Below are 27,858 nucleotides of genomic sequence, written 5' to 3' on the forward strand. Positions count from 1 at the left end.
AGCGGCGCGTGCTGCCGGCCGCCTCCCTCGCGCAGCGGCGGCCGTTGGCGGGAGGGAGGAGGGAGCTGGCGGCGGAGCGGAGCAGGAGCAGGAGGCAGAAGGGGGACCTAGGAGAGACCGTTCCGCCGCGCAAGGCGGGAAGCTCCGCGCCATGAGCCCCGAGGAGAAGCCGCCGCCGAGCCGCTGCCGCGATGAGCGGCCGCTGCCTCAGCCCCAGCCCGCTGCCGGCCGCGGGCGGCGGCGGGGCGGCCTGCTGACCGAGATCCGCACGCCCATCCGCACCGAGCCCTTCCAGGAGCGCTACAGCCTCAGCCCCGGCAGGGAGCTCGGCAGGTGAGCGGGGTGGCTCCCGGCCCGCCCTTGGCGCCGCAGCGCATGCGGGGAAGGTGGCTTGAGGGCCATTCCGCGGCTCCGTCCCCCGAGCCCGCTCGAGTCGGGCAGAGCTCTGAAGCCTGCCCCTCGGCTGGGGGGGGGGGGGGAGGTTGCGTCCCAGTTGGTGCCTCCTCTCCTCTCTGCTCTGCGTTTCTCTTCCTTTCTTTGCTCGCGCGCGCTGCCGCCCTGCAGCCGATGTGCACCGCCTGCCGCAGTAAGCTGCGAGGCAGGCAAGCGTTTTCACCTGCTTCGCCTTCCTCCCCTGCCCGGCTTGAGTCACCGTAGCCTGGAGCAGGCGGTAGTGGGGGGGGGAGGGGGAAGAGTGTCCCTGCCGTGCTGGAGCCGTGGTTAGTGGCATCCCTTCTGGCCTCGCCCCGCTGTGGGTCGGCTCCAAGGAAATGCCCGTCGCGCTGGCCGGGCAGAAGCTGGCTTAGCTAGACGGGGTGCTGGGTGTCAGCTGTCAGCGCAGCTGTACTCCTGCTGGACGCCGCTGACCGCCCTCGCTTCTGCCGGACTAGACCTCGTCAGCCTCGTTAAGCTGGCCGGGAGGAGGCTGCAGTCTTTCCCCCGAGCGAGTGTGGAGCGCAGCGTGAGGCTCCAGGCTTGGAGTGGAGATGGAGACCTGCTAGGCTTTCTCGTGAGCTTTGTAAACTCTTGGCAGGAGGAAAAACAAGTATACAGGAGACTAGTTCATGGTCATATCTACGTGAAGCTTAATTTAACGGTGGAGCTCTCCAAAGAGTTAAAAAATTCAGACTCTGAAAGCGACTTCTGTGGTGCCTCGCGTCTAAGGTTTGATCAGTGTGCAACTTCAAAAAGACACCTCACAGATAATAAGGCTTTCTGCCTCAAACCTTGCCTGCTAAAAGGTTTTGCATCTCAGAAACAATGTACATGGAATTTCAGCACCGCTAAACAATATTTTTTTTTTCCTGAAAGTTTGTCACTTCTCATAGTAATGACAGTACTCCTAGGTTCTCATGTCGTTTAGATAAAGAGCATTCGGATCAAAAACATGAGATGATGTATCTCAAGATATACTGCAAGATACACTCTAATCTACATTCTTTTTCAAGTTAAGGTAGCCATAAAGCTGAGTTTATGTGGCAGCAGAAGTAAACTTCTGGAGAGAAAGAGGAAAGGAGAGTTTCAGAGCAAGTGTAGTTGCTATAAGTACCTGTAACAAATTTTGAGAATGTCTAGATGTCAACTTAATGTTCACTTTAGTAACTCTGATATACTAACAGAATAATACCTGGTTAAACATAGTAGCTTAGAGCACTCACATTGAGAAGCAGGTAGGAGAAAGAATCCATGCAGTGAGAGAACTTTTTTTAGTATGATGTAACCCCAATGTCCAGGGCCTGCAAGCCAAAGCTATGTAAGTACAGGCTAGAGAACAGCATAAATTCCAAACAACAATTAAGTGAGCACTGGAGCAACGTAACAGGATGTGTTAGTACTGCTGTTGCTCAGTGGTGGGGGGAGGTGTATTATTATTTCTATATTCAGAGCTCAGATGACTTTTCTGAAAATACCTTGTAGCTCTGCCATGAAATGAGAGCTTATATTATGAGCTGGGTGATATTCATTGGCCTAATCAAAATATATTAGACAAAGGTAGTGGTTCCTTCAGGTGCGCAAAACTACAACTAAAATAATGGCTTCCATGCTGCAAACAGCAATTCGTACTACAGTAAATATCATTCTGTAGGTTGAACAAAGAAATCTTAATATGGCTTTCTGTATGGAGTTGTTCTTGACCAAAACTGTATATGAAGGTGATCTTCCCATGGTGGTTGCTATTGTGTACCTACAGTTACGTTAAAGTGAGTTTTGTGTTCTAAATGTTTGTCTTATGTTTTGTTATCCTTGCATATATTTTAGTTCAGACTTTTCTTTTTCTCTCCACTTAAATATTTTTCAGTATCTTCTCTTACATTCAAATATATAAATTTCTATACTTATATGCTTATTTTTAGCTCAACCATTTGGAATGTTTAGGGGTTCTTACTACACTTCTGTAATAAACAGTGGTTTTTTCAGCACACTTCTATAAAGATGATTTCTTGCTAACTCATTGTGATAAAGCAAAGATGTTGAAATGGAAAGTCTCTAACACTTCTAAGTGTCTTGTTGAATCATATTTTATTGAGAAAGTACACTTAGCAGAAATTGTTTCATTTTTGTTCATAAAGTGTGCAAGTTTTTACTTAGGAGTTATCTTTGCAAAGGACTTGGACAGATTGTCAACCAGAGAGGACACATTTTTAGGTCTTGGACAAAAAGTAGCTCTTGTGCACGCAACATGCTCTATTTAATTCTTGTTTGGTAGACGAACTTTGGATAGAGGTTTCAAAAATAATTTTGTTCCTATAAATTGTGTTTAAAATTGGTAGCTGAAGGACAAAAGAAAGCAGATTTAGTACTGTTGCTGAGAGCAAGGCAGCTGCATGAGCTCAACGGGTATGTGCTCTTTGGCCTCCAGTTCAGTCAGTCAACACATATGTGTGTTGGAACTGGCCATGGCAGTTGGGGCCTTTGTCCTGTGTTCCCTTCTCATGTATGTGTGGAGGAGGTGGGAAGAGGGAGAGAACGAGGGAAGACATTGAGAGCATTTTAGCACTACAAATGTGAGGAAGGAAGGTATGGGAGCTACTAGGCCAATGAAGGCACGTTGGGGCGAAAGTCATGGGGAGATACTGTTGAAAGAGTCGCAGGTTAGCATGGGAGCAACCTAGTCATAATGTCAGTGGAGAGACTTGAACGCAAAGCCATAGGAAGTCAAGCTTCATTCACTCTGCTCACAGGAAAAAATTGCTTTGAGAATGTAAAGTTTATATGCTTCATAGCTTCAGCTATGTCCGTAGCTGAACAGACATTTGTAAGTCTGTCTAAAAACAACTGCTAGGCAAAAACAGATTAATTCAGGAAAAATACTAAAAGTGTGGATACGATGACTACTTTGGAAAAATATTTTAAGTTGCTTAAACTAACATGGAAATGGCTTTTTTTAATTAAATATTTTAGTAAATTAAATTTTGGACTAGTTTTCACAGTCTCACTGACTTTATTGTCCAGAAATCAGAATGTTCTCTCTCAAATCGCCATTTCAAGTTGCATGTTGTTTAAAATCAAACTGATGTCTTATGGGCACTTTAGGTGCCATTGCTGGTCAACTCATTCTTGCTTCTGCATTTTTCTACAGAAGCACTAGCTTGAGCTGCATTAGATTGAAGTAGTGTAATCCTTTGCAGAGGATAAAGCAGGCATCAGTTGGTTGACTGTTCCCCTAACCATCTGCATTCAAGCAAAAGATCTACTGTAGAATGAGGAACAATATTTTTAATAGAGTTGAAGGACACTCGTGAGTATACTCGTGGGACCTTCGGTATGCTTAAGCTCCATATTCCAGAAACACGGCTCCAGTGAAAATTTTTCATGACTGATTTATATTACCTAAAGCATATATAAAATATCTAGTGTTAATTGTATTTGTTTACTTTTCTTTTTTTCCTCTATAAAAGAACCTCCTAACTAATTGTGAACAAAACACTAGTTATCAGTTAATTATTTCATCAAGCTCATTGATGGGGTATTGCCATGTTGAGAATTGATCTAAACAAGCTGTGTTCAGATTGGTGCTCATAATTTGTGTACAGAAAAAAATAAATGGCAGACCTGTTTTCTTCTCTCTAGTAGGTAATAGTGCTAATAAATGATTAGTTCTAAAAACAGCAATCTACTCATTGCGAAATACACAGGCTCTACAAGTGCAACCCTGTTGATTGTTGTCCTTTTTTTCTTTTCTTTTTTTTTTTTTTCTTTTGTTAAAACAGACAATCTCATTCTTCATTCAGAGCTAAGAATGAGAAGTATTTAAATCAGCTGAGGAACTGAACTGAATATTAAGGAAGTTTTTCAGCTACTGATCTGACAGCTTCATGTGCGGATAACTCATGGGTTTTTCTGCCAACTCTACTGAACTTGCTTATTCCTCAAGTAGTTTTTTAACTTGCATCTTATTTGCTATTAGATGCTTGTATGATTTTGTGCAACACTAAGAATGTATATGCTATCCCATTTTTATTCTAAACTGTTCTTTGCAGCAGCACAGCTAGGGTAAAACAATTGTGGAATATTCTGTACAGAAATACTATTTCTGTACTTGTTACAAAATGCTTTATAGGTCACTTTAACCTTCCTTTAATTTTTTTAATTTTCTGTTCTTCTCAGCCTATGGCAACCAAAATTAACTGGTATGACATAAATGTTCTTGCTTATTTGACTCCAAATATAGAGTCAAATAAGCAAGAACACTTACATCATACCAGTTAATTTGTGATTGAGTTCTTTTTTTCACTTAAACTGTCTTGTATGCCAGATGAAATGATGCTGATTCTATTGAATTATGAAGAACTCAGTGTCATCTTTTTAGATTGTCAATATGATTTATCTTAAATCTGAATTCTTGAACAAGACTCCTGTGAAGACTGAGAACCACATCTGGTTTCCTATTTGTGTCTGTCTGAAAGCATTTTGTATGTGGTGCTTGGGTGTCTGGTAATCAGATTTTAACTTTTTCACGTTTCATAAACATGAAATGTATATAAAATTGTTCTTCCTTAAATGTGACATTCCCACTATAGTTCTTAATACAGTTAAATTAGCAATTCTGTGGTCTAATACTACTTTTAATAGCAAATTTCTTTTTTATAAGGATTAATGAAAGTATTTAAGAAAGGTAGCAATGAAGTATATGCAGCCTGTACTGTATCAGAAAGCTTGTTTACATATATGTTATGTGTACTAAAAAAAAAAAAATACAAGTGTATCCCTTGGCTTAACTTCCTGCTTTGATTATCCAGTGGCTGATACTTCTGCATCCTAGCTCTGAAATTGTCTCAGACAGGAACCTAGGTAACTGCATAATAGTAAGCTTTATAACTAATGAAGCTTATGAAGTTTATTGAGTTCTGTTCTTATGGGGGGGATGTATTCAGAAAAGGTGAGTCCTGCAGACAGTAGCTGTAATGGCTCTAATTATAGATATAGCCATCAAGAATCTGGGCAGGATTCTTAGTGTTAAACAACTAAGAGTTAATATTTGTCAGTCAGCTGAACCTCCCCTTTTAATTATGTTACATATTGGGCTTCTGTCCAGCTCAGCTATCCAGCACATGCGTGGCCACACACAGGGGTGTCTCTTTCTTACTGCTTCTTGCAGCAGCATGAATATTGTTTTATTTCCAGTGACTCACGTGATGAATCAGCAACGATGCCACCCATTAGACTACTTGCTTGCTTCCAGGTAGATGTTGTGATTTAAACACACTTGAAAGTGTGCTTCTTGAAACCAGTATTAATTTTAGATTTTAAACTTCTCTAAACTACTTTTTCTGGACACTTCACCGGTGCTAGAGTTAAAAGCTTTTGACTCTGGAGTAAGGAGAAATTTAGAGAGAAATCATACATTCAGAGACTACTACTTAAAAAAAAAAAAAAAAAAAAAAAAAAAAAAAAAAAAAAGACTGAACCTAGTGATCTAGATTTTTGGCATAAAAGTTTATTATCACTAGATATTAACATAACTTGCTGTTAAAGGGTCTTGGATTTTTTTTTCTTCCATCAGAACAGATGTGACTTTTTTTTCTCCATGGAGGTTATCTGCCTTTGTTGCCAAAGAAATGAAGCTTCAGTAGAGGTTGTAACACCTTGGTAAATGCATACATTTGTATTGTACTTGTGTCATACAGATGTATGTCTCCATTTGGAGTACCTTAAGATCCTTTTCACTGGCTACATAGGCATGATTGCTCTTTATCACAGGATGGCAATACTGGGGAAGTGTTTATACTTGTAGTTGGGACACAAACGTTGCAAGCTTCTCAGAATTCTACTTAAAAGAAACACTGACCGTACAGCATTTTTCTTCTTTGGGCTCTGGAGCATATGGTTTTCACGCTATTTGTATGTTTCCTGATGAGCTGTCCCTCCTGAATGCATTTTTTTTCTTCCAGCGTGTTTTTTGATTTACCTGTAGCAAGTGCCTGGTAATTTATTAGCCTTTACTTGAGGCTTTGGGTGGCTCTTCCTTTCATGGTATTCTGTGGTAACTTCCATATTGATTAAAGCTTTTTTAGTCATGTTTTGACCAAACCTTCCTGGTACTGCAAAGCTCTAATAGTATTTTCCTGCATTTGCAAAGCTGTAATATTGTCATAACGCCTGTATTGTTAATTAAGATATTTTTCTAAAAAAAAAAAATTAAAGGCATTTAAAGCATATTGTTATTGTGTCTGCCCTCACAGGTGTCTGGGCTTGGCTCTGCTCCATTCCAGTATCTATAATGCTGAACATAATGTGTGCTTATGCAACATATTATTCCTAGAGGAGTAACTGTGGTTGTATCAGTAGTTACAAGTCAGATTATTTTAGTGAGATCATCTACCAAATACCCACTTTGTGGATGTTTGTTTGATTTTAATACATTTTGACTGCATAACTTTGAAACAAATATCTGTTTTAAGCCAACTGACTGCAACTTCTTTAATCATTCTGTAACTTTTCATGGGAGGCAGCCTGCCAATAGGTTAAGATCTGTGAGAGCAAATGAATTTTGACAAGTTGAGTGAATTAATTCTGTAAACTTCAGCTTGGAGGGAGGAGAGGCAAAATCCATGTAGCTTTATTTCAAACGTGATGAGGACTCTGGTTTTGGTTATCCTACAATAAGTTAAATAAAAAGAACCGCAATAAAGACCTTCCAAGCTGTTCCTGCAGCTTTAGAAGAGTCTTTTACACACACACACACACACACACACACACACACACACACACACGTACAGTTTTGATAACCATTGTACTTGTATGGGCAGAATTTAAAAATGATTGATGTACTTAATAGTATAAGTATTCATAACTGCATTAAATGGTAGACTAATAGACATTTTCATTCTAATACTCAAGACTTTATGAACTGAAGTGAAGCAGGCAGATGGCTCTGAGCATTTTATTTCAAGAAGTTTTAACAGACATTTCAGTGCAAAATGTTACAGGAGAGGAGTTCTAACCTGAGTGCTACAATGTGATTCTAGCTAGGTTGCTGGCCCAGTGTAACTCAGTTGTGTTCTGGAGAAAACGATGCTCATTAAGTGCTCTGCTTAGTTCTCCTGTGTATGTGTTCATATTAACATTGTCATAGAAATCTTGTTAGCGTTTTTTGGCCAAGTTGCTTTTTTTTAATTACTTCTGTGTTCCTTGCTCAGACAAGGAGACCAGGAATAAGGGATTTTGAGAACTATTAAGCCATCAAAACTATAGCTATTATCATTGAAAGCATAGCATGTGAAAATACCATGTGCCATCTTTGAAAATGCAGATTGTAGTTTTTTAAATAGGGTACCTGAAATTGGTAGCTATTTGAGGCCTTAAGTTTTGGGCTTCTATTTGCCTTTTGTATGTGGCAACACTTTGATATCGGTAGTTTCCTGGAGATTGGTTTGGGAAGTGCTTCAGTATCAGCAGCAATTGCAGAAAAGTCTGCAAGTTTATTTTTCATTCTGCAGAGCAGTATCAGGATATTGCATAGTAAGTGGAGCAGGATACTGAGAAATGATTCAGTAAGAGTGCTAATTGTTGTTGCATTGAATAGGATGGGATGCTTTAGAAAGCAGTAAAGCATCAAATACTTAGATTATTGTAATGTGCTCACATAAAGGGCAAATTGTTTATTCATACATCTGGTTTTCAAAAAAAGGATTTTTAATGAAGGGTTTGGGGATATCTTAATTTTGCTAACTAGCACAGCTTTTGTTCTATATTTCTGAAATTGTAGGTTTCCTGAATTGGTGGATAAGTCTTTTTTTATTATTATTTATTTTTATTTTTTATGGAAATGACTGAAGAGCATTCTAGGTTGTGCTACTCCTAATGTCTAAATTTAGGACATATATTAAATGAGTCCATTAACAGTGATTTTGTTCAAGTTTTCTGAAATACTGAATTATAAGAGTCACAGTACTTAAATTGTAACTGGCCAACTTACGTTTAATTTGAAATTCTTCTTTGATTTCAGAGGAAAATTTGCAGTAGTGAAGAAGTGCATCCAGAAAGGGACTGAAAGGGAGTTTGCAGCAAAATTCATGAGAAAAAGAAGAAAGGGCCAAGACTGTCGGATGGAAATAATCCATGAGATTGCAGTCCTTGAGTTGGCACAATGCAACCTTTGGGTCGTTAACTTGCATGAAGTTTATGAAACTGCAACAGAGATGATTTTAGTCCTGGAATAGTAAGTACTATTTTTTTTTTAGTAACATTCTGCAGTGTTTGCTCAAAACAAATAATGTAAATTATTGTGCATCAATGATTAATGTTACAAAAGATTTTATTGCTTGCAAATTATCGTCTTTGAGTTTGACAGGAATTGCTAAGAAAATCGGTAGGTTATGTACAATCTTGCAACTGCTGCATAATATAATAAACTCCTCCAATTATATAGCATCTTTCAAAGCTGAACCTTAATTTGTGTAGTTAATCTTCAGTGAAATATGAACTCAGTACACTCCCTACTTGTAAAAGAGGGTGGGAAAAGAAACACTGATTATCTGTTCTAATTCTGAAGTTTGTTTCATTGCCAGTGCCAAAGGTGGGGTGAAATCTGTCTTTGGCTAAAGTCCAGTTTTGGAAAAAAAACAATCTCGTGTTGAAATGCATACTCTGTCTTAAAAAAAAAATCTACAATGTGATCTACAATGAAAAGTTCTCTAATTTGTGATCACAATGTTTTTTCAATCTCAGTGCAACTGTTCTGAATTCTTTTCAAAATTAAATCTAAGCAGAATGTTTAGCTTTTAGAGGCCCGTTTTGAGGAAAGCTGAAGCTGAGGAGCTTGACAAGTATTAGAATCTTGTTCTCATTTTTCTCAGTTTGATATGTCACTATGTGAATTGTGCAAGGCTGGGACTTAGAGCAGATGTTTAGTCATAGGTATCCTATCACAATTAATATTAGGATAATTGGTGCAGCAACCTTTCTTCTCTTAGCTACTGATTTAGTTAAACTAAATCTTCATATGCATGATCTTTCAGGAAATACATAAACTTAGAACAGCAGGATCCTCAATACTGAACACCTGCACCCTACTTTATTTGGTATATCCAAATAATCCAGCTTGAATGCCAACGTTCACTTGCAATTCCCCACTTTTCTCAAGGACTAGACCAACTTTAGAAGTTCTTGACTGTTTTTTCTTAAGGTATTACTAACAAAAAATTCTTTTACCCTTTAGAAAAAGGCAAGAGCTCTCTATCAATATTGCTTTGAAGATCATCTGTGCAGGAACTAGAGACTAATATCTAACATCAGTTGTCCGCTGTCTTTTGGCCGGGGTGGAGGGAGAAAGACCTATAAGAGTGATAGAATTCAGGCCTAGAATAGTTTCTCTTGAATGATATTGGGCTTGGGATGCTACATTTGTCCGTTTTTTCTCCAATTCTCATTGATTTTCTTCAGCTCGGAGTTTGTGCAGCTGCAAATATTCATCTAGCATTCCAGAGGCTTAAATCTTTGACATCTAGGTACCCAGACATAGCTAAATGCTTGTTGCTAATAAACTCAGTGAAGATCTTGCTCAAGGTTTATGGATTTTAAAAACTAGGAAAGGAGCAGGGAGACTTAACAGTTCAGAAGTCTGTTAATGTGTCTGCCAAATATATCTAGTTTATACAACTTTTCTTCCCTGATAATAAAAATGAATGGTGAGAAATCTTGTGTTCCAGTCTGAATCTTGTTTAGAAGTCAGAAGAAACTACTTTGTTAAAGTGCAGTGAAATGGAATGAGACTCTCTGAGACTTCTAGAATACGCTTTTTAAAACTTTATTGTGCAGTTAATGTATTAATGATTTATGAAGTATAGCAGACATTTGAACTTCACAAATCACAATGCAAAAATTCGATGGAGCCTTTGGAGTAAATGCTGTTATGTAGAAATTGAATACTCATGTATATGCCTTAAACATGAGCAACAAATGTCTAAATAAAATACAGTTTAAATTTCTGAAGGAATGTTATCCAGATGTTGGAATTGAAAGCTGGTGTTGACCAATGGGCTTTGTAATGTTCCTAATGCAGTATTGCTAGTTTTCTTCAAGAGCACAATTCTCTATTATACAAAATGCATTTTTAATCCAGAGTATTAACTAATAACCAGGTGGTTCAATAATTAATAACATTATTGTTTTTATATGCATCAAACAGTCATACTTTGTTCCAGATAAATAGCTGTGTGTTAGAGTTATAAATTACAAAAACTTTCACTGACTTCAGCAAATATATCTGGATGCTTCTTTAATGTCAGCATGTTCCAGAGACATGTTGCAACAAAACAGGTATGAATGTTTGTAAATTTCTGACATTCTGTATGCAAAGGATTAAAGAATGTATCTAGACTGCAAACTTCTCTAGGGCGTAAGACTGTTCTCTTTCTATTAAGCTTGATGGTCTGTGTGGGAGATCTTTATCAGGGAAAGGAGAAAACCGGGTATCTTACTGCTGCCCACTAACTTTAGCTGCTGTAGTTTTACTGACAACATTCACGTAGTTTAACTAACAACATTCTCTGATTTCTCTGTGGCACAAAACCTCGACTGGAGAATTTGAGTAAGAACTAATCTGAAGGGTAATATGTGAACCCTGGAATCTATCTGTGGGTCAGTCATTATTTCAGTAAAAATGGACTGAATGACAGAAAACCAAATGTATATTAAAAAAGGTAGAGATACAGTCTGAAAATCCTGGCATATTTCAAAACTACTTTTTTTCTTCCTTTAATCTAACCTCTGGGCTCAATATTTGTAAGGAATTTATCTTTTTCTGATTCTAAACTTGTATGAGGACCTCCAAAATCTAGACTGTTATGGATTGTTCGTAACTGGGAAGTAGAGTGGCAGGATCTGGTGTATTTGCAGATATATTTGTACATAAACTTGGGTAGATGTTTTAGACTTTTATTTTTTTAAAAGTCTTTGCAGTCTTGAAAAGATCACTGGAATGTGTTTGATATGCTCAATGAAGTGTTTTTTCCATCTATGAGCTGTTTGGACCCAGACAATGTTACTATTTTGCATCATCTTGGACATTATTTACTGTCCTACATGTGAATAGATGGTTTGACGTGCGATGTTGCATTTGTTATCCTTTGTCCCACAACTGGATAAAGTAAGGATCTGCTGGTGGAAAACTACATTTGATATAGGATTGAACAGGTGGAATTTGAAGCAAAACCACTCCAATCAAAAGTAATTGTTCTGTTCCAGTGTTAGCACCATGTCTGTTAGAGCTTTAATTGAAGTTTTATAGATAGTCTCTAATCAAAACTGGAGTTATTCTGAAAGGTGTAGGAAAAAACTTACACTGTATTAGTTACTTCATCTTACTGTTTATTATCTTAAGTACTTTCTTTCCATATGTTCTCTCATCAGAGATGGATTTATATTACTTCTGACTTTGGGGACATTGGTACGCTATGGTAGCTTCGCGCTTGAGAAATTCTCAGTAAATTCACTTGCTTCCTGTCTAAATATGCCTAAGAAAAGGATGGTATGACTGTCTTTGAACTTATCTACATATCTGTACTCTGAGGATTTGTAGTTGAGCATTTCGGAATCTGCCTTAATTGATTAATTAAAATTAGAGGAATTGAATTTTTCAGACACATTGAAATAGAGATTTTAATTTTTTTTTTCTGATGATACATTAAATGACTATAGGTGGTGTGTTGTAAGTGCACTTGAAAAAAATGAGCTGACTTCTGTACAGTCCACTGTTAAGATTATTCAGCTTCTTTCAAAACTATCTCAGTTGAATTTAAAGACTTGATTGTAACCATGATTAATGTTCCAGGCTTTCCAAATGATTTTTAGCTTGTTTATGCTGATAAGCAGTAAAAAAGTTAGCATGACTTTCATCAATGAAGAGCAACTGGATTTCACTTGAGATTAGAGAGAAGTTACTAATAAAGCAGTACTTTCATGAAGAAGTTAAAATAGAGGAGGAATTCCAGTTGCTGTAGCTTTTAAGTTTTGGAAAGAATTATTCTCACACTTTTTACTACAGCTGTCTAAGGGAGTCAGTACTGGTGAAATCAAGCATTGTAAACAACACTATTTCTGAAAGTTTCTTATGTCTTTTTTTCAAATTAGGGAGGCTTGTTCTCCTTAAAAACATTGCTAAATTTATTTGCTTTTACATCTTAGGAAAATTCTCTGTGGAGGTGGGTGGGGTCCGGTGGCTGGCAAAGCAGTTATTTCATAATGACTATTCAGAAAGCTACAACTTAATGGAAGATGTATTCTAGAGGAGAAATGGATAAATGACAAACATAGAACTTGGTGTTTGTGTGTATGTGTGTGTTGAAATCATAGCAATGACGTGCCGATAACACTGTCATAACAGGTATTTTAATCTTGTCTCTGTTGTTCGGTTTGGGGGGTTCTTTCCTCCCTGACTTATATATAGCTAGGAAATACAAAATGGAGTTGAAATTATTGTTAAGGAGCCTGGGTGAAATTTTGCTTAAACATGCAAAAGAATGTTTTTCGAGTTCATTTTGACATTGTGTTTCCAACCACTTGTGACTGTAGCGGCTCATAGCTAGCTGATTGTTTTGCGTAAAGGAAATCAATTATGTTCATTCCACAGTCTTAGAGTAATTTATCCTCTTGCCTTTGTGAAAAGGATCAGTAATTATTTCTCTGAAATAGATATCTTTTTGATAGAATGAATTTTCTGGAAGAAGTTGTCATATCTATATCCCAAATAAAAACCCAATATAAAAAAGAAACATTTCATATCAGACCATCTAGTCACATGAAACTTATGTAAAGCTAAGTACGTTGATGTCAGTGGTGGCTGGGAAGAGCCACATTTTATAAATCATTAAATGGATGCGTATTTCTGCAAGGGCCATATCTGCTTGTGTCAAAGATGCTGATGAACCTAGGCATCTTCAGAATCCTGCAAGTTACTTAAATACCTCTTTTGAAAACTCTTCTGGATCCATTCCCCCCCCCATATGTTAGAGCTGTCTCTTGATTTCAGTGATGAGACAATGTCTGCTTCAGCTTTCATTGCCTTGACATTTAACAAATATAATTAAAGGTTCTTGGAGTGTAGTATTAAAATTCTGAAGAGTATACATTTTAGTTTGGTGAACTTCTGTGTTCTTAATCTGTTCATTAACATAACTTAATTGTAATACATGTCTACATGAGCAGACTTGTGGTAGACAAAAGGCTCAAGTCTCCCCTTTGATTTTTCAGCTGGGTCTATTAAAAATGAAGTATGATCATTAGTTGACATTAACTGTTTTGTGAGGAAGAATCCTATTTCACATAGAATTAAATAGCAGAAATACTGTTTTGCTTATTTTAAGTGGCAGAGCTGTACCAGAAAAATCCATGTTGTTGGTGTAAAATAGGTCTATGATAATTTTGCTGGTAGATTTTAAAACTGTATGTGAATTATAATTTATTGCTACAAGGAATTAAATGAGTCTTCCTAGTAGCACATTGTGGCATTTTTGGAGAAAGGCTAATTTTTGTTTCCTTCATAACTACATTAGTCACCTCTCTATCACTATCTTGAGCCAAGCGATGTTTCTTTTTAAAGAAATTTGTTCTAGAATATTAGAATATAGTATCCAATGTACATCTTGTTAAAAGGTCTTTGATACCTGAATCCGGTCCAAAGCTGAAATGTTGCTACCATTTTCCTTGAATTAAATAATAACATACTGAAGGAAGGTATAATGAAGAATATCAGGTCTAGACAGTTTTTCTAGAGGAATGAAAGTATTACTATTCCTTTCATGAAAACTCATGAAAACTTATCCTTCAGAGCTATCACCTTTCATACAACATAAAGAGAAGTTACTTAATGGACTCACGAAAAACAGAAACCCTTCATTCAATAAAGCAAATCATACTGCTGTACCAGTTTGCCAGCATACAGAATAGAAATATAAAACTCTTCTTAAGAAAAACTTGCAACTTAAGCCTTTTCTAGATTTCTTTTCTTAAAAGGTGATCTGTGGTAATGAGGCTATTTGTCAAAGCAAAGAACTTGTACCTTAAAATGCCTCATGCCACACTTGGGTGACAGCAGCAAAGTTAATATTGGCATAATGAAAATTCTGAGTATATTTTAAGTGTTCTTTGCTGGAGGTATGTAATGCAAACACACCATTCATTTAAACTGTCATGTTTACTGTTGCATCTTTGAATATGCCTCTCTCTTGATGGTATAGCTAGTCTAATTTAGTAAAAATTATTGAGCAAAGGTATCAAATAGGTGGTTATACATCAGTAAATTTTGACACTTGTAGAAAGTCAGGTTTGACATGTCACAGTTTGGAGCAACTGAAGAAACAATTCCCAGGTTTTCACTATCTTTCACAAAGGGATGATTATAGGATTTGATGTGAAACAAAATATGTACTTGTAAATTTCATTTATACTTTGATAAATAATAGTTCAGCAGTCAGTGTACCAAATGGCTCCATTCTAATATTCTTATGCCCATTCTTGTTTCAAGATGGAGCATGTACTTTGCTTGTTTTACTTCTGATGCGACATGGTCACGTGAACCAGTTCTAGAGTCATTGCTATACAGAGGTGATACTGCATATGGCTTCAGAGTACTTCAAAAATATTCTACTTATTCCTTTTTGTTGTTATTTTTACGTTTTTCTTTATTTAAATATCAAAAAAAGAAAGCAAGCTTTGAGACCTAAAAATTCTCAGAAGCACTTTTTAGATGGAACCACTTAATGTATCCTTATATATCAGAGACTTCACAAACATGTAAATCTCATTATAAACTTTACAATTAGTCTTTCTGAGTATATACAAACAGTGTTGTGGGGAGGATGATGGAGGGGGGCTGTTTTGTATTTACAAAGCCTCATCTTGGTTAAATTACAGTACATTTCTATGGAAATGGCAGAAGACACATTTTTGATGTAAATATTGCCCTTAAAGAAATGTAGTGACTATGCTTTGAGATGAATGCTGATCTTTCCAAAAAAGCCCCCAAAGTTTCTGTGGTGTTTATATTTTCTAAGTGAGAGATTATTCTTTCCAAGGCTGCCATACGTCATAGAAGTCGTTTTGCTAGACTATAAAAGCTTGCCAAATGTTTAATAATTGGGAAAAAAACCACTATGGGACACTATCACCTGCTGATCTTTATTTGTTTATCTTAAGTAAAAGTGTGTAGAACAAAATGGGTGCTATTGCTTATTCTTTGAAATAATAAAAGGCATATTGTTCCATAGTGCTGCTGGAGGTGAAATTTTTGACCAGTGTGTGGCTGAAAGGGAGGAAGCCTTCAAAGAAAAAGATGTTAAACGACTCATGAAGCAAATTTTAGAAGGAGTTTCATTCTTGCACAGAAACAATGTGGTTCATCTTGACTTAAAGGTAAGACTATTGCTGTATTTTTCTCATGAGTTTCTTGACTCTATTGCCAACTTCCTTACTGATCATTTGTTGTACTAATGCTAATTTATACCTTACACTTTTAAGCTGATTATTCCTCAAACAATAAAATTCAGCCTTTGGGGATGCAGTACATAACTAAAGTTGCTGGGCTTTTGAAGGGTTGATATGAGCATATTAAATGTAAACTTATATTTGTTGAAGAGTGTGTTATGAATCTGAAAGCAAATTTTCATTGCACTTAACTAAAGTACTCATCCCCATATTAAAGACCTGAATTTTTAAGTGCAGTAGATGTACATCTAGGTGTTATATAGCCATTTTAAAATAGATTTGGATTTTGCATTGATGATTTATATTGAATAATATGGTATGCTTATATATTTCTGTGAGCATATCAAGTGTAAGCTTATATTGGTTAAGTAATAAAAGTTTAAAACTGAATTTTCATTGCACCTTAACTCAGGAATGATTACTTTAAAAATAAGTTCAGGTCTTAACCGAAGCGTGGTAAAAATATGTCTAGGTATTATATAACTAATTAGAAATATATTTGATTTTTGCATTGACTTGAGTTATAATGAAGCAGAAGGATAGCAGAGACACTGGCAATATAAAGTTTAATGCTTTAGAACAAAGCGTTCTCTAGAGGACTACTGAACAGTATATTAATGCATTAAGGATGTTTGTAACTCTTCAGTAGTTGTTTAAGAAACTACTTTAAAACTTGATTAATTTAAATGCTGTCACTTACTGCCAAGCAGTTGTCAAAATTCCTATTAGTATATAAATTATCATGAGTTGCTAGAATAAACTTTGTTTTCTAACGGAATAATATTTTTGACAAAAACAAGGGAACAGTTCGTTTGCAGTTATCCTGAGAAATTCAGAGCATTGTATATGGTTGAGAGCTGTAAGAGGAATCCAGAAGATGATTATCTTCTTTTGGTAGAAAGCTGTAATTAGTTTTCATCAGCTTCCAAGTATAAATCAATTTTGAGGTTGAGCTACCTTACTACTAAGCAGGGTAACATAAAAAGCATCTTCCATTAAAATTTTATAATATTTTCTTACGTTTCTAATTCCCCTATTGATTACTGAATATGTTATAAGATACTATGTTTTTTTTTTCTCTTCTGTTGCAGAGATCCTTATTTGTATTTCATTGTATTTTAGCAGTAGTACAAAGCTATCAAGCTATACATGCTTTATGTATAGCATAGCTGATAAATGATTCATTACTTGCTAAAGCAGACAATGGGTAATACTTGCACGCAAATGTCCCGTAGCTGTTTCCCAACTATTTATTCAAATCATTTCTGGAATCCTTCATATTTTCTGTAGCCCATGAATTTATTCACACATGCATAGAATATTCATAGTTGTACTAAAATAACTAATGGGAAATTTCTAGCAAGTGATGTGAGAATAAGGATTCAAAAGGATTGAAAACGAGCAATTAGCTTACACAAGATATGTGGTGTTTCCACTTTGTCTGTACACGTACTGTACTTGGCCAAAAGTATTTCCATTAGATTTCCTTGAAGCAAAGTAGGTAAAATTAAAACGTGTCATTTGTGGACAGTATATATTCATAGCTTCTGTAGTTAAATCTGTGGTGTTCCTTAACATAACACCAGCTGGGTATATGTAATCAGAAATGCATTATTTGACAACAACTCTTTATTAATGGCAAAGTAGACTGGAATTTTCATTACAGCTTGCATAAAGGTAGCTTTTTTTGAAGTTTAGAAAAAGCTTACTTAACTTTCTGACAAATCAGAAAGTTAATGGTAAGAAACAGAGCATCTCTAGTTCTCACTGATTGAAAGATCTAGTGTTACTTTACTGGCTCATAATTTTCTAATTAGCAGAGCAAGTAAATTTGTTGTATGCTGGAGTTTTTGTATGTTTATACATTAGTGTAGCATGTGCTGTTTGGCTTTTTTGGAAAGTAAAAGGGTTTTGATCCTAATTACAATGTGGTTTATTTTGTGACATGTAAGACTCTTGGTCTTCTGTGAAGTAAGATTTAGGAAACTCTTCAGAATATTGGCAAATAAAAATGATTAAATCTGTGGAGTTAAAAACTCTGCTGAGGATTGATTGACCTACATGCCTTGGAAGACGTGAAAACTGGCCCATGTTTCAAAGAATTAAAAAATTTAAGTTGGGTGCTGTTTTTGATTGCATGCCAATTAACGCACTGGCCTCAAATTTTTTATGATATACCTAATGATGCTTTACCTTAATATCTTAAAACACTTAAGAATTTAGTAAATACTTTGTTTTGCAGAGTAACGTTTGGAAGACTTGCATGAAGTGTATTGCTGGCAAACAATGTGTCAGCCAATATCAAAGCTTACAAATATTTGCTCAAATGTTTTCGTTGTGCTATAATACTAGTCTTACACTTGGATCTCTGAATGTAGGGCTTCCCTTTCGTTTGTCTTGCTCAAATACCTTTAGAAAGGTCCATCCAGTTCATTCTGTGATGTCTTCAGATAAGGTCAGACTTTAGCCCAGAAGAATTGAAGTCAAAATAGTTGTCAGGATGTGATTGTAGTTGTTACTGTTTACCAAGCTTGTTGTCTTACAATTATATTAAAAATTTAATCAACTGGATCAATGGCACTAACAGCTAGATTGCTTTGACTGCTCTCAGACCTTTACTCAGCTGCAGGATTTTTTCTGTGAGACTGGGTGCTGTGTTCTATACTGGAGGAAAAAAGGCTTTTTGACTTGGCTTAGAGTTGCCACCCGTTTCTTTCCAAAAGGCTGGATCTCCTGAAAGGTCATTGAAACCTGAGATTTTTAATGGCAAAATACAGTCATCTAGTTTCAATTTGGAGAGTGAATGAATATAATGCTACTAAGTGTAAATTAAATATCATTCAGTAGTATTGGGTTAATTCTATTAAATTTGCACAGTGTGCATGGACTCTAGTGTGGAGTCTTTTTCATCTCCTCTTAGTAGTGTATAAAAGCTGCAGACCAAGGGAGACTTTCTTTGCTTTCTTCATCTGTTTGACTTGATCTTCAGTTGGTATTTGGTAAAACTTAAGATGATTAGGAATGGAAGAGAAGTATTTTTTTTTAAAAAAAAAAGGGGGGGGGGGGGAGGGGAGGAATGGGAAAACTTCCTCCCTGCAGTAGAGGACTCGCTGCCTCTCACCTGCAGTGAGGGTAAGTGAAGAGCCTTAAACTGCCTTGGAGTCGGGGAGAATGAGTGTGTCAAGTAGCATTCTCCTACGGTGTGTATATTACTCTGGCTATCCAACAGACTTAGTTTCCCTTCTTTGTGTATTGTTTTCAAAATGCTATGTACAGTGAGGACAGCTAGCGAAATCATTATTTGAATGATGTCACTCTCCAATATTCAGGAAGTAAATTAATGCAATTACTAAGGAAGTGGCTGCTACAAGGTACGGTAGACTGGTTTTCTCAACTGAATATTTCAGGTGGATTAAGGATAAATGTTTTTTACACAGAAATGTAGCAACTTATGTATTATCAAAATGAAAATTCAAGATATTAAGGAAGAGTTAAACCTTTTTTTTTTTTTTTTTTTCTTTTAGGAGAAACAGGTTAATACAGAATTCAATTTTTAAAACTGTTAGGGCATAGCCCTGTGTTTTTAAGCAGATGTAGAGTCTGGGTGTCTGTGGAATCTATTTTATTATTTTATTTATAACTTTAATTTTCAGTTTCTGAAATTTGTATTGCTTATCTTGCAGAATAAAATACAATGCCACTTCACTATGTCTACTCTTTAGTGACTTTGTATTTTTTTTCCACTGCTGTTCTGTTTTAATGGCTTAAACATATAGGAGTCCTTAAACTTTTTTTTTTTTTAAGCAGACTGAGCCTGCTTTATCTTTGCAAACAGTGTAACCAGGGTATTCTGACTAGCCTGTTTTTTCTGTCTGTTATTCATTGGATAATTCCTGTTTTGTCTTTTAAGGCTCTGATACCTTTTTTCTTTTACAGTATTACGAAGTTAGATCTCTAACTTCATTACTGTTACAGGTTAATGTGAGGCACTGATCTTTTTGAAAAGATGGTCTTTGTTATACATCCTCAATCATACTCTTCTTGAAAACAGCTACAGGTACAAGAAATATTAGGGCTAAGGCTTTATAAAATCTCTAGAATAATGGCAAACTTGCCAGCAGATTTTGCCATTATTTAGTCAGTTTACCAGACTTCAAAACTTCTACTTGCAAGGCAGCATTATTTGTCCCATTCTTTTAAGAATACTAGTTGAAATAGTTTGTACAACTTGAAGAGTAAAATCCTAGATGAGAACTGATCTTTGTATGTATTGCTGCAACTTCCTTTCAGTTTTTTATAAAGGGCCTTTTTGTGGAAGTTCATAGCACCAGGAAGGCTGTGCTCTTCTTGTGTGATGGTAGTTTAGTCCCATTTTAAAGTGCAAAGCTTAAGACTCCTGTTCAGTAGCTGTGAACACAGACAATGTTTTCCATTGCTACTCCTTCAAGCATGGATCATGCAGGTACAACTGCTGTATCTAAGTCCTGAAGCCCACATTTCAGACCTCTGACAGGATGCCTGAGGGGAATATAACTTAATTTGCCTTGTCTGATAATTTTTACAAGGTATTTATCTCTAGCCATTCTAACAGGACATCGGGCTAGACTCACTGGCTGTTTTTAGATTTTTGTCTACATACCAATATTGTCATGAAGTACATCCACTATCATCTATTCAGCTAGGAATTGTGGTTGGTTTATTTGATTTTTTTTTTTTTTTTTTTTTGATACGTATGCAAAAGAGAATCTAAATTGGAACCTGGAAGCCTTGCTCTAGTATAGGTAAATGAGAGAGTTGAGTGTGTTGTGATATGGCAGTTTTAATTTGCCATTTTATTATTACTTAATGGTGAGGGTGAAAGACTCTTTTTAGAAAGAATAGTATAAGAGCTTCTGGCCCAGGCATATTTACTCTTTGTATGCTATCAGCGTTATAGATGTTATAAAAGTATTGGTAGAAAAACAAAAGAAATGTCTTTATAGGAATGTAGGAAAAAGATTAATCTTCCTTTTCTTACAATTTTCAGCTTGACATAATTTTAAAACTTTAAAATCAAAGGCTATAGTATCATGAAAATTTTATGCTGAAGTTCAGAATGTCATTTCATTTCAACCCTGTAATGATTCTTTAAAAGAAGAAAACGTGACTGATGCTTCAGTATGAATTAGAATTATGACTTAGCTTGAATTATAGGTGGGTTTTGTTCTGCATACATGCATCATGGATAATGGGTTAAACAAAAAAAGCGCGCACAAACTTTTTTGGCAACTGCATTAGCTACTGAAATACTGATTAGTACACCATAAGGGTTTCGTGAAGTGTTTCATTAAAAACTTTCTACATTCAAATATAGGGAATGAATGCTTTTCACATGCTTTCTATTTGTCTTTTCACAAAGTAACTAAATTTCCCATTGGGAAGTACATTCGAGAGGCTAATGAGGGAGGCATGAACAGCTTTTTTGGATATTTACTTTTTCTAATACAAATACAGAATAACAAATGTGAACTATAAAGCATATGGTAATGTGTAGTTCCAAAAGCTTTTGTATGGAATCCAGATCCCAGTTTGTAGGCAAAAAAATAAGCTGTTCTTAATACGTACATTTACAAATAGAAAATAGATTGACAGCTTCATGGAGTTTTAAATACCAATGGCTTAACTTTTCAGGAATGAAAGCATTATAATTATATTCAGATTTTGCAGCAAGGAGAACTGGCCAAGCTTTTTAAAATGTTCTTTTACAGTTTGATAGTTTTGCTTTTGATTATAGAAATAAGTGTGAAATCATGACATCATAATTAATTAGGGGATGAAGAGGGGCTGGCCCAGTGATTAGGGGAAAAGAATAAATGTGGATGGCATTAATTCAGTTGGGTTATCAGTCAGCAGTTGCTTCTGTGTTCGTAGCCTTTTGCCCGCCCTTCCTTCTCAATGATCTCCGATACAAGATGATCCAGGACCTCAATAAATAAAGGTTTCGTCTATTTTATGGAACTCTGGCTAACCAGAGACACAAAGGCAGTGTAAACTGACAGTCTTATCTTTTGGAAAAGTTGATGATAAAACCCAATGTGAGAAATGACTTGAGGGTGGTGGGGATCCCCCACAACGTGCTTTGGTTGCAAAAAAAATCTGTAAAACTTACTGTCTGAGGTTAGCTTTCAGACATATTTTAACTGAGGGAGAATTCAAAATAAAAGGTAAGGCCACAAAGTCAGCTTTGAAGAATGACAGCCAGAATCTAGTGACGTCAAACCAAACAAGTTTATCCAAAGGTGATGCTCTTAAACCTGTTTTTCAGGCCACTGTATTTTCTAAACTGTTCTTCAGTTAGTGTTTTATAATACAATTGTTCATACTTTGAACAAGATTGAGGTCAGTTGCAACAGACTTTCTTTAAACAGGTGTAGTCAAAGTAGTTTCATGTTCTGTGGGTTTTTCTTTTGTTTTTATGTGATTAAATGGTTTTTGAATCATAGAATGTTTGAGGTTAGAAGGGAGCTCTGGAGATCATCTAGTCCAACCCCCCCTGCTCAAGCAGGGTCACCTAGAGCATGTTAGACAGGGTTGCATCCAGGCGGGCTTTGAATATCTCCAGAGAAGGAGACTCCACAGCCTCTCTGGGCAACCTGGTCCAGTGCTCTGTCGCTCTCACAGGGAAGAAATTCCTCCTCATGTTCAGGTGGAACTTCCTGAGTTTCAATTTTTGCCCATTGTCTCTGGTCCTGTCACTTGGCACCATTCAAGAGAGTCCCCCCTTTTGATACACCCCTTCAGGTACTTGTACACATTGATAAGATCCCCCCTCAGTCTTCTCTTCCCCGGGCTGAAGAGGCCCAGCTCTCGCAGCCGTTCCTTGTAGGGCAGGTGCTCCAGCCCTCTGCATCCTCGTAGCCCTACGCTGGACTCTCTCCAGTAGCTCCATGTCTCTCTTGTGCTGCGGAGCCCAGAACTGGAACAGTACTTGAGATGAGGCCTCAGCAGGGCTGAGTAGAGGGGCAGGATCATCTCCCTCGACCTTCTGGCAACCCTCTTTCTAATGTACCCCAGGTGCATTGGCCCTCCTGGCTGCAAGAGCACAAGACCCTTCAGCAAGAGGAATTTTACACTATCTGTTGGAAGGAAGCAAAAAGGGCATGGAGGAAGTTGGAATGAAGGAATAAAAGTACAGAACTGGAGGTCTTCATATGCAGAATTTAAATTATAGCTACTGGATGTCTTTTTTTGTCTTCTAAACTAAGAAAGGCAGGCGTGTGATTTTTTTTTTTTTTTTTTCAGTCATAAGCTTAAAATCCTGCCACTCCTTTTTTGCATACATGTCTGTTCAGGTTCATCCTGGAAAAATAAATCCTGAGTATTGTTGTTGAATGCATCATTGCTGCTTACAATATAAAATAATTATGCAATGTTGTGTTGTTATAGACTTTAGACTTGGGTGATCTTGAAAGTCTACTTGTTTTGCTTTTCAGCCACAAAATATTCTACTAACCAGTAAATCCCCTCTGGGTGACATAAAGATAGTAGACTTTGGTCTTTCCAGAATAATGAAGAGCAGTGAGGAACTGAGAGAAATTATGGGAACTCCAGAGTATGTAGGTAAGTTGTTACTAAAACAACAATGTTTTGAGGACTAAAATATTTGGGCTTGGAGGGAGCTGAGATTAAAAACTACTTCCAAATCTGCTGAAAGCCAAGCTGGATGAGTTGTTCCTGTGCTGAAGGACTCTAATATTACTTGGATGTGATACTGCTGTAAAGCTGGAAGTGACATGCCTTGCCAGTCTAATGAGGGGTAATTGTGTGCCGGTTGTTAGAGGAGTACACACTTTAGATAACTCTGAACAACAGTGATAACAAATACTACTTGGATTAAAGGTTGAAAAAGACAAATTCAGCCTTTTACCAAGTACAGTATTTTAGCCCTGGTAGGCTTGCATTCATTTCATTTCTAGGAAAAAAATCAAATCATGCCAGACCTTGGGAAAAGGTACTTGAAGATATCTTTTGTGCAGTATATTCTTTATGGGTTTCAGTGCTGGAATGGGGAATGTTAGATATTGAAATTGTATTTCCATAAGAAATTTCTGGTATAATTTCCTTAACTGGGAAAGAGACTGGTCTGACCTAAAGTTGACAGTAAAAAGAAAAAAATAAAAAACTTTAAACCAACAAATGACAGTAACTGTTTAAAGATATTTCTATTCAAATTATTTATTTCAAATGACTGACATGTTCCAGATGGCTCATATTATTAAATTGCACTACATGCCTGTTGAACTATATAGCAACACAATGTGATATCTGCATATGACAAAAAATAGTGCTTTTTTGTTTCCCCGAACAGCTCCTGAAATTTTGAGTTATGACCCAATCAGTACAGCAACAGACATGTGGTAAGTTGAAAAAAATGGTCATACTTTTACTGAAAGTGTTTGGGGATTTTGTCTAATTACCTTCTTTTCCATTTTCTATTTCCAATTTAGGAGCATTGGAGTATTGGCATATGTCATGTTAACAGGGATATCACCATTCTTAGGAGATGATAAGCAAGAAACATTCTTAAATATATCTCAGATGAACATAAGTTACTCTGGAGAAGACTTTGACCTTATATCAGAGTCTGCTGTGGATTTCATCAAAACTCTGTTGGTTAAAAAACCTGAGTAAGTGAAGTATACAATTGTATATGCTTATTTGTCAGATTGCATTCATTTTAAAATATGATTAATGCGTCCATTTTTCCTTTTGATTTTTAAAGTATAAGGGTGCTTTGCTTATTTACATTTCATTAGGTACTATCAATTTTTATGTATTTGACAACAGAAGTTCTCCATTTCCCTAAAAACTTATGTTCTGAATGTATCCAAGTGTAATAATAACTAATTATAGCTATAACTAGCTATAATTACTAATTCATTTTGGAAAACCAGAAATGAAGCAAGATGTATAGTACGGTATACTCACTTCCTTTATATGCACCTTGCTGGTGGCATTTGTAAATGAACTGTGCTTTGAGCCTTCTATTCTTAATGATTTGGTGATGTACCTTATTCTTTTCTGGTTTACTGGTGTCCTAGTACTAGTTACTAGTTTCTCTCAGTGGGAGGCAAATTGAAAATTCCAGTTTTCAAAACAGGACATGTTATATGTAGAACCAGATCTTCATGGGACTTGTCAGCTATTGAAGTTGCCTGCTGTTTCTCTATGGAGATACTTGAAGAATGCAAGGATTGGATAACTTTATATATTTATAAATTTTATATATATAAAATGATTGAGAGTCTACTAATTTCTTTATTTTAAATAACTTACTAATTGATTTCCTTGGATTCCTGTTGGCCTTTTCAAGCAAAAGGTAGTAATTAGCACAGCTTTTAATAGTAGCATCAGTCAGCATTTAAAGTAGTCATATCCTTGGAATAATTTGTATGGATTTCATATTGAAAGTATTAGATCTCAGGTTTACTTTAATGTTTGTTTTAACATTTTCCTTCTCCACAGGGAGCGGGCAACTGCTGAAGAATGTCTTCAACATCCATGGCTAGAACAAAGTGATAATCCTGCTCACAGGATCTGGAGTAAGAATACAGGAGGGGAGACCAGTGATGTCCAGAGAGATGCAGATTCTGCCTCAGGAAAACCTGTAGATGCTGAGAAAACTGAAGAGGAAGAATCAATCGTGACAGAAGAACTAATTGTAGTGGCTTCATACACACTGGGACAATGTAGGCAGTCAGAAAAAGAAAAAGTAACTGAGCAGAAGGCCATTTCCAAACGATTTAAATTTGAGGAACCATTGCTGCAAGAGTTACCAGGAGAATTCATTTATTGAACTGTATGGAGCTTCATAGCTGTAACTGAAAGGCAGGGGTTTCTACTAAACAACAAAAATATCTTAGCCAAGAGAATCTCTGATATGCAATAGATGTTCTAGATAAAGGAAAACATTCATAAATGGCAACTAAGGAAAATGTGCCAAGCTTTTAATTTTGTGGAACAGTTAAACAAGGTTTCAAGTGGTTGACAGGAATTTAACAAGGATAAAAACGTATTTTTGTTTGCATTTTTATTTCTGATCTTTGTCTCTGGATAGCAGAGTCTTTGTTAATTGTTCCAGTGTTCTGGAGAAGCTGACATGAGGAAGTGTTTCAGTGACAGATGCCAAAAAGGGAGTACTTTTTAGGATACATTCTGCCATTTAATGCAATTATATGATGCTGGGTTTTCTTCAAACAGCTTTTATCACTCCTGACTTCAGTGGATCTATCTACTGATTTAACAGTTGTACAAGGAGAGAATCTGACTGGTTTGACCTACAGATTTTGAAGCTGTACCATGTATATATTTCTTTAAGTTTATGTCAGGTCAAAGACCCAGACTCATCTGGCTTGGAGCCAAGCTAACTGTGAGCTGGATTTATCTAGCAAGAGATAGTGTCCCACAAATAAAAATCTGAATCAGTGAACAATCCCAGATCACAGTGGAGATGACTCATGATTTGGGAGCAAGGTAAGATCCTGATCTGGAGGGTGACAGGTCTGCATAAATAAGATGCTCTTGAGAACCAGCAGAGACTGCTCCCTTCTCCTGTGTTGGGCTAGATGCCATAGTAAAATCCAGCTCTGTATGACTACACATGTGATGATCGGAGGGAAGAACAACACCGGCTCTACTGAAATTATTGACGTTCTCTCCACTGACTTCAAAATATTGGTCCAACTAATGATGAGCAAGCCCTTGAGGGGAGTGTCCCCTTTCCCCCTGCTGCCCTGGACCCAGCTGGGGTTTTACTGGGAAGCATGAGGTCATTGCTGACTTCTTTCTTTCCTTCTAGTTGCTGCTTTAAGGAGGAAAGAAGCATCCTTAGGCTAAATTGCATAACCTTGTTCAGTATAGCTATCAGCTAAGGAAGAGGATACCCTTTCCTCAAGTGACGAAGCACATCTCATACCTTGTGCTTCCCAATCACTCTCCCATAGACATTTGATAAAAAGGTATGTGTATGATGGGGCAGAGTGGGATTAGGGAGCTGTATGGATGGGTCATAGTTCTCAGTGGACAGGGTCCCCTATTAAAGGATAAAGCAGGGACCACCTGGGCATCAAAACTGTTTTTTGCAATGTACAGATCTGAGGCTCTTGGATGGAGTCCTAGTTTTCTAAGAAATCTTTCATATTGATGCTGTTCCAAAGTTTAATTTTTATGTAATTGAACTTTAGTGCTATTATATTGCATACTGTTAACTGTTCAATTATTTATTTGGTTTCCTTATGCTGTTCCTTTATAATAAACCCTGACAAAAGTTTTCTTGCTATAAAACAATGAATATAAATTCTTAAGCTAGTTTTTCTTTTTTTTCCCCATGTTGCAACAAACTTTCCTAATTTCAAACATGTACCAGGAATGCTCTTACTCTTTAATGAACAGGATTTCAGTGTTCTGTGCTACTATTACAGTTCCTCCTTCACCCAAAAGGTAAATGGCTTACTAATAACACAGTGTTGGTGTGATCTGATTAGTATTACTATAAAGGTGGGAGAAAGGAAAAAAAAAATGAAGAAAAGCACTGGGAGGAAATGTGCATTTTTCTATGTTGCTTCGTTGGCAGTGGTCTGGTAGCCTTCATTTGAAGTCATGTCAGAAAAAATGCACCCAAGTTAAACAGTTCCATCATACATTTGAATATACATGAGGTAGGACAACATCTCATTCCATGAAGACCTTTATATAATAAAACATCCAGCGGACTTGAATTATTCGATTTGGATGTGTTCCATTTATGAAAGTGAGGAATGGTAGCTACATCACACGTTTTTTTTTTTTTTTCTACCCATAGTGCTGACCACTGTTAAGCCAGTATTCTTCATGGGCTCTTTTACTGTTCAGTCATTTGCCTAAGACAATCTGTTTGGGTTACATAAACTTCTGAAG

General features: G+C 36.7%; 1 protein-coding gene across 1 annotated transcript; it reads left to right on the forward strand.

The window, feature by feature from the left end:
* Positions 1–27,220, forward strand: STK17A (serine/threonine kinase 17a). Its single transcript, XM_062567921.1, has 7 exons — positions 1–333; positions 8,450–8,662; positions 15,708–15,852; positions 23,397–23,523; positions 24,272–24,320; positions 24,411–24,590; positions 25,429–27,220. The coding sequence occupies exons 1-7, from the start codon at positions 152–154 to the stop codon at positions 25,757–25,759; spliced, it is 1,227 nt and encodes a 408-aa protein (XP_062423905.1). The 5' UTR covers positions 1–151; the 3' UTR covers positions 25,760–27,220.
* Positions 27,221–27,858: the final 638 nt, after the last annotated feature.

Source organism: Rhea pennata, chromosome 2 (assembly GCF_028389875.1).
Source record: "Rhea pennata isolate bPtePen1 chromosome 2, bPtePen1.pri, whole genome shotgun sequence".
NCBI lineage: Eukaryota > Metazoa > Chordata > Aves > Rheiformes > Rheidae > Rhea > Rhea pennata.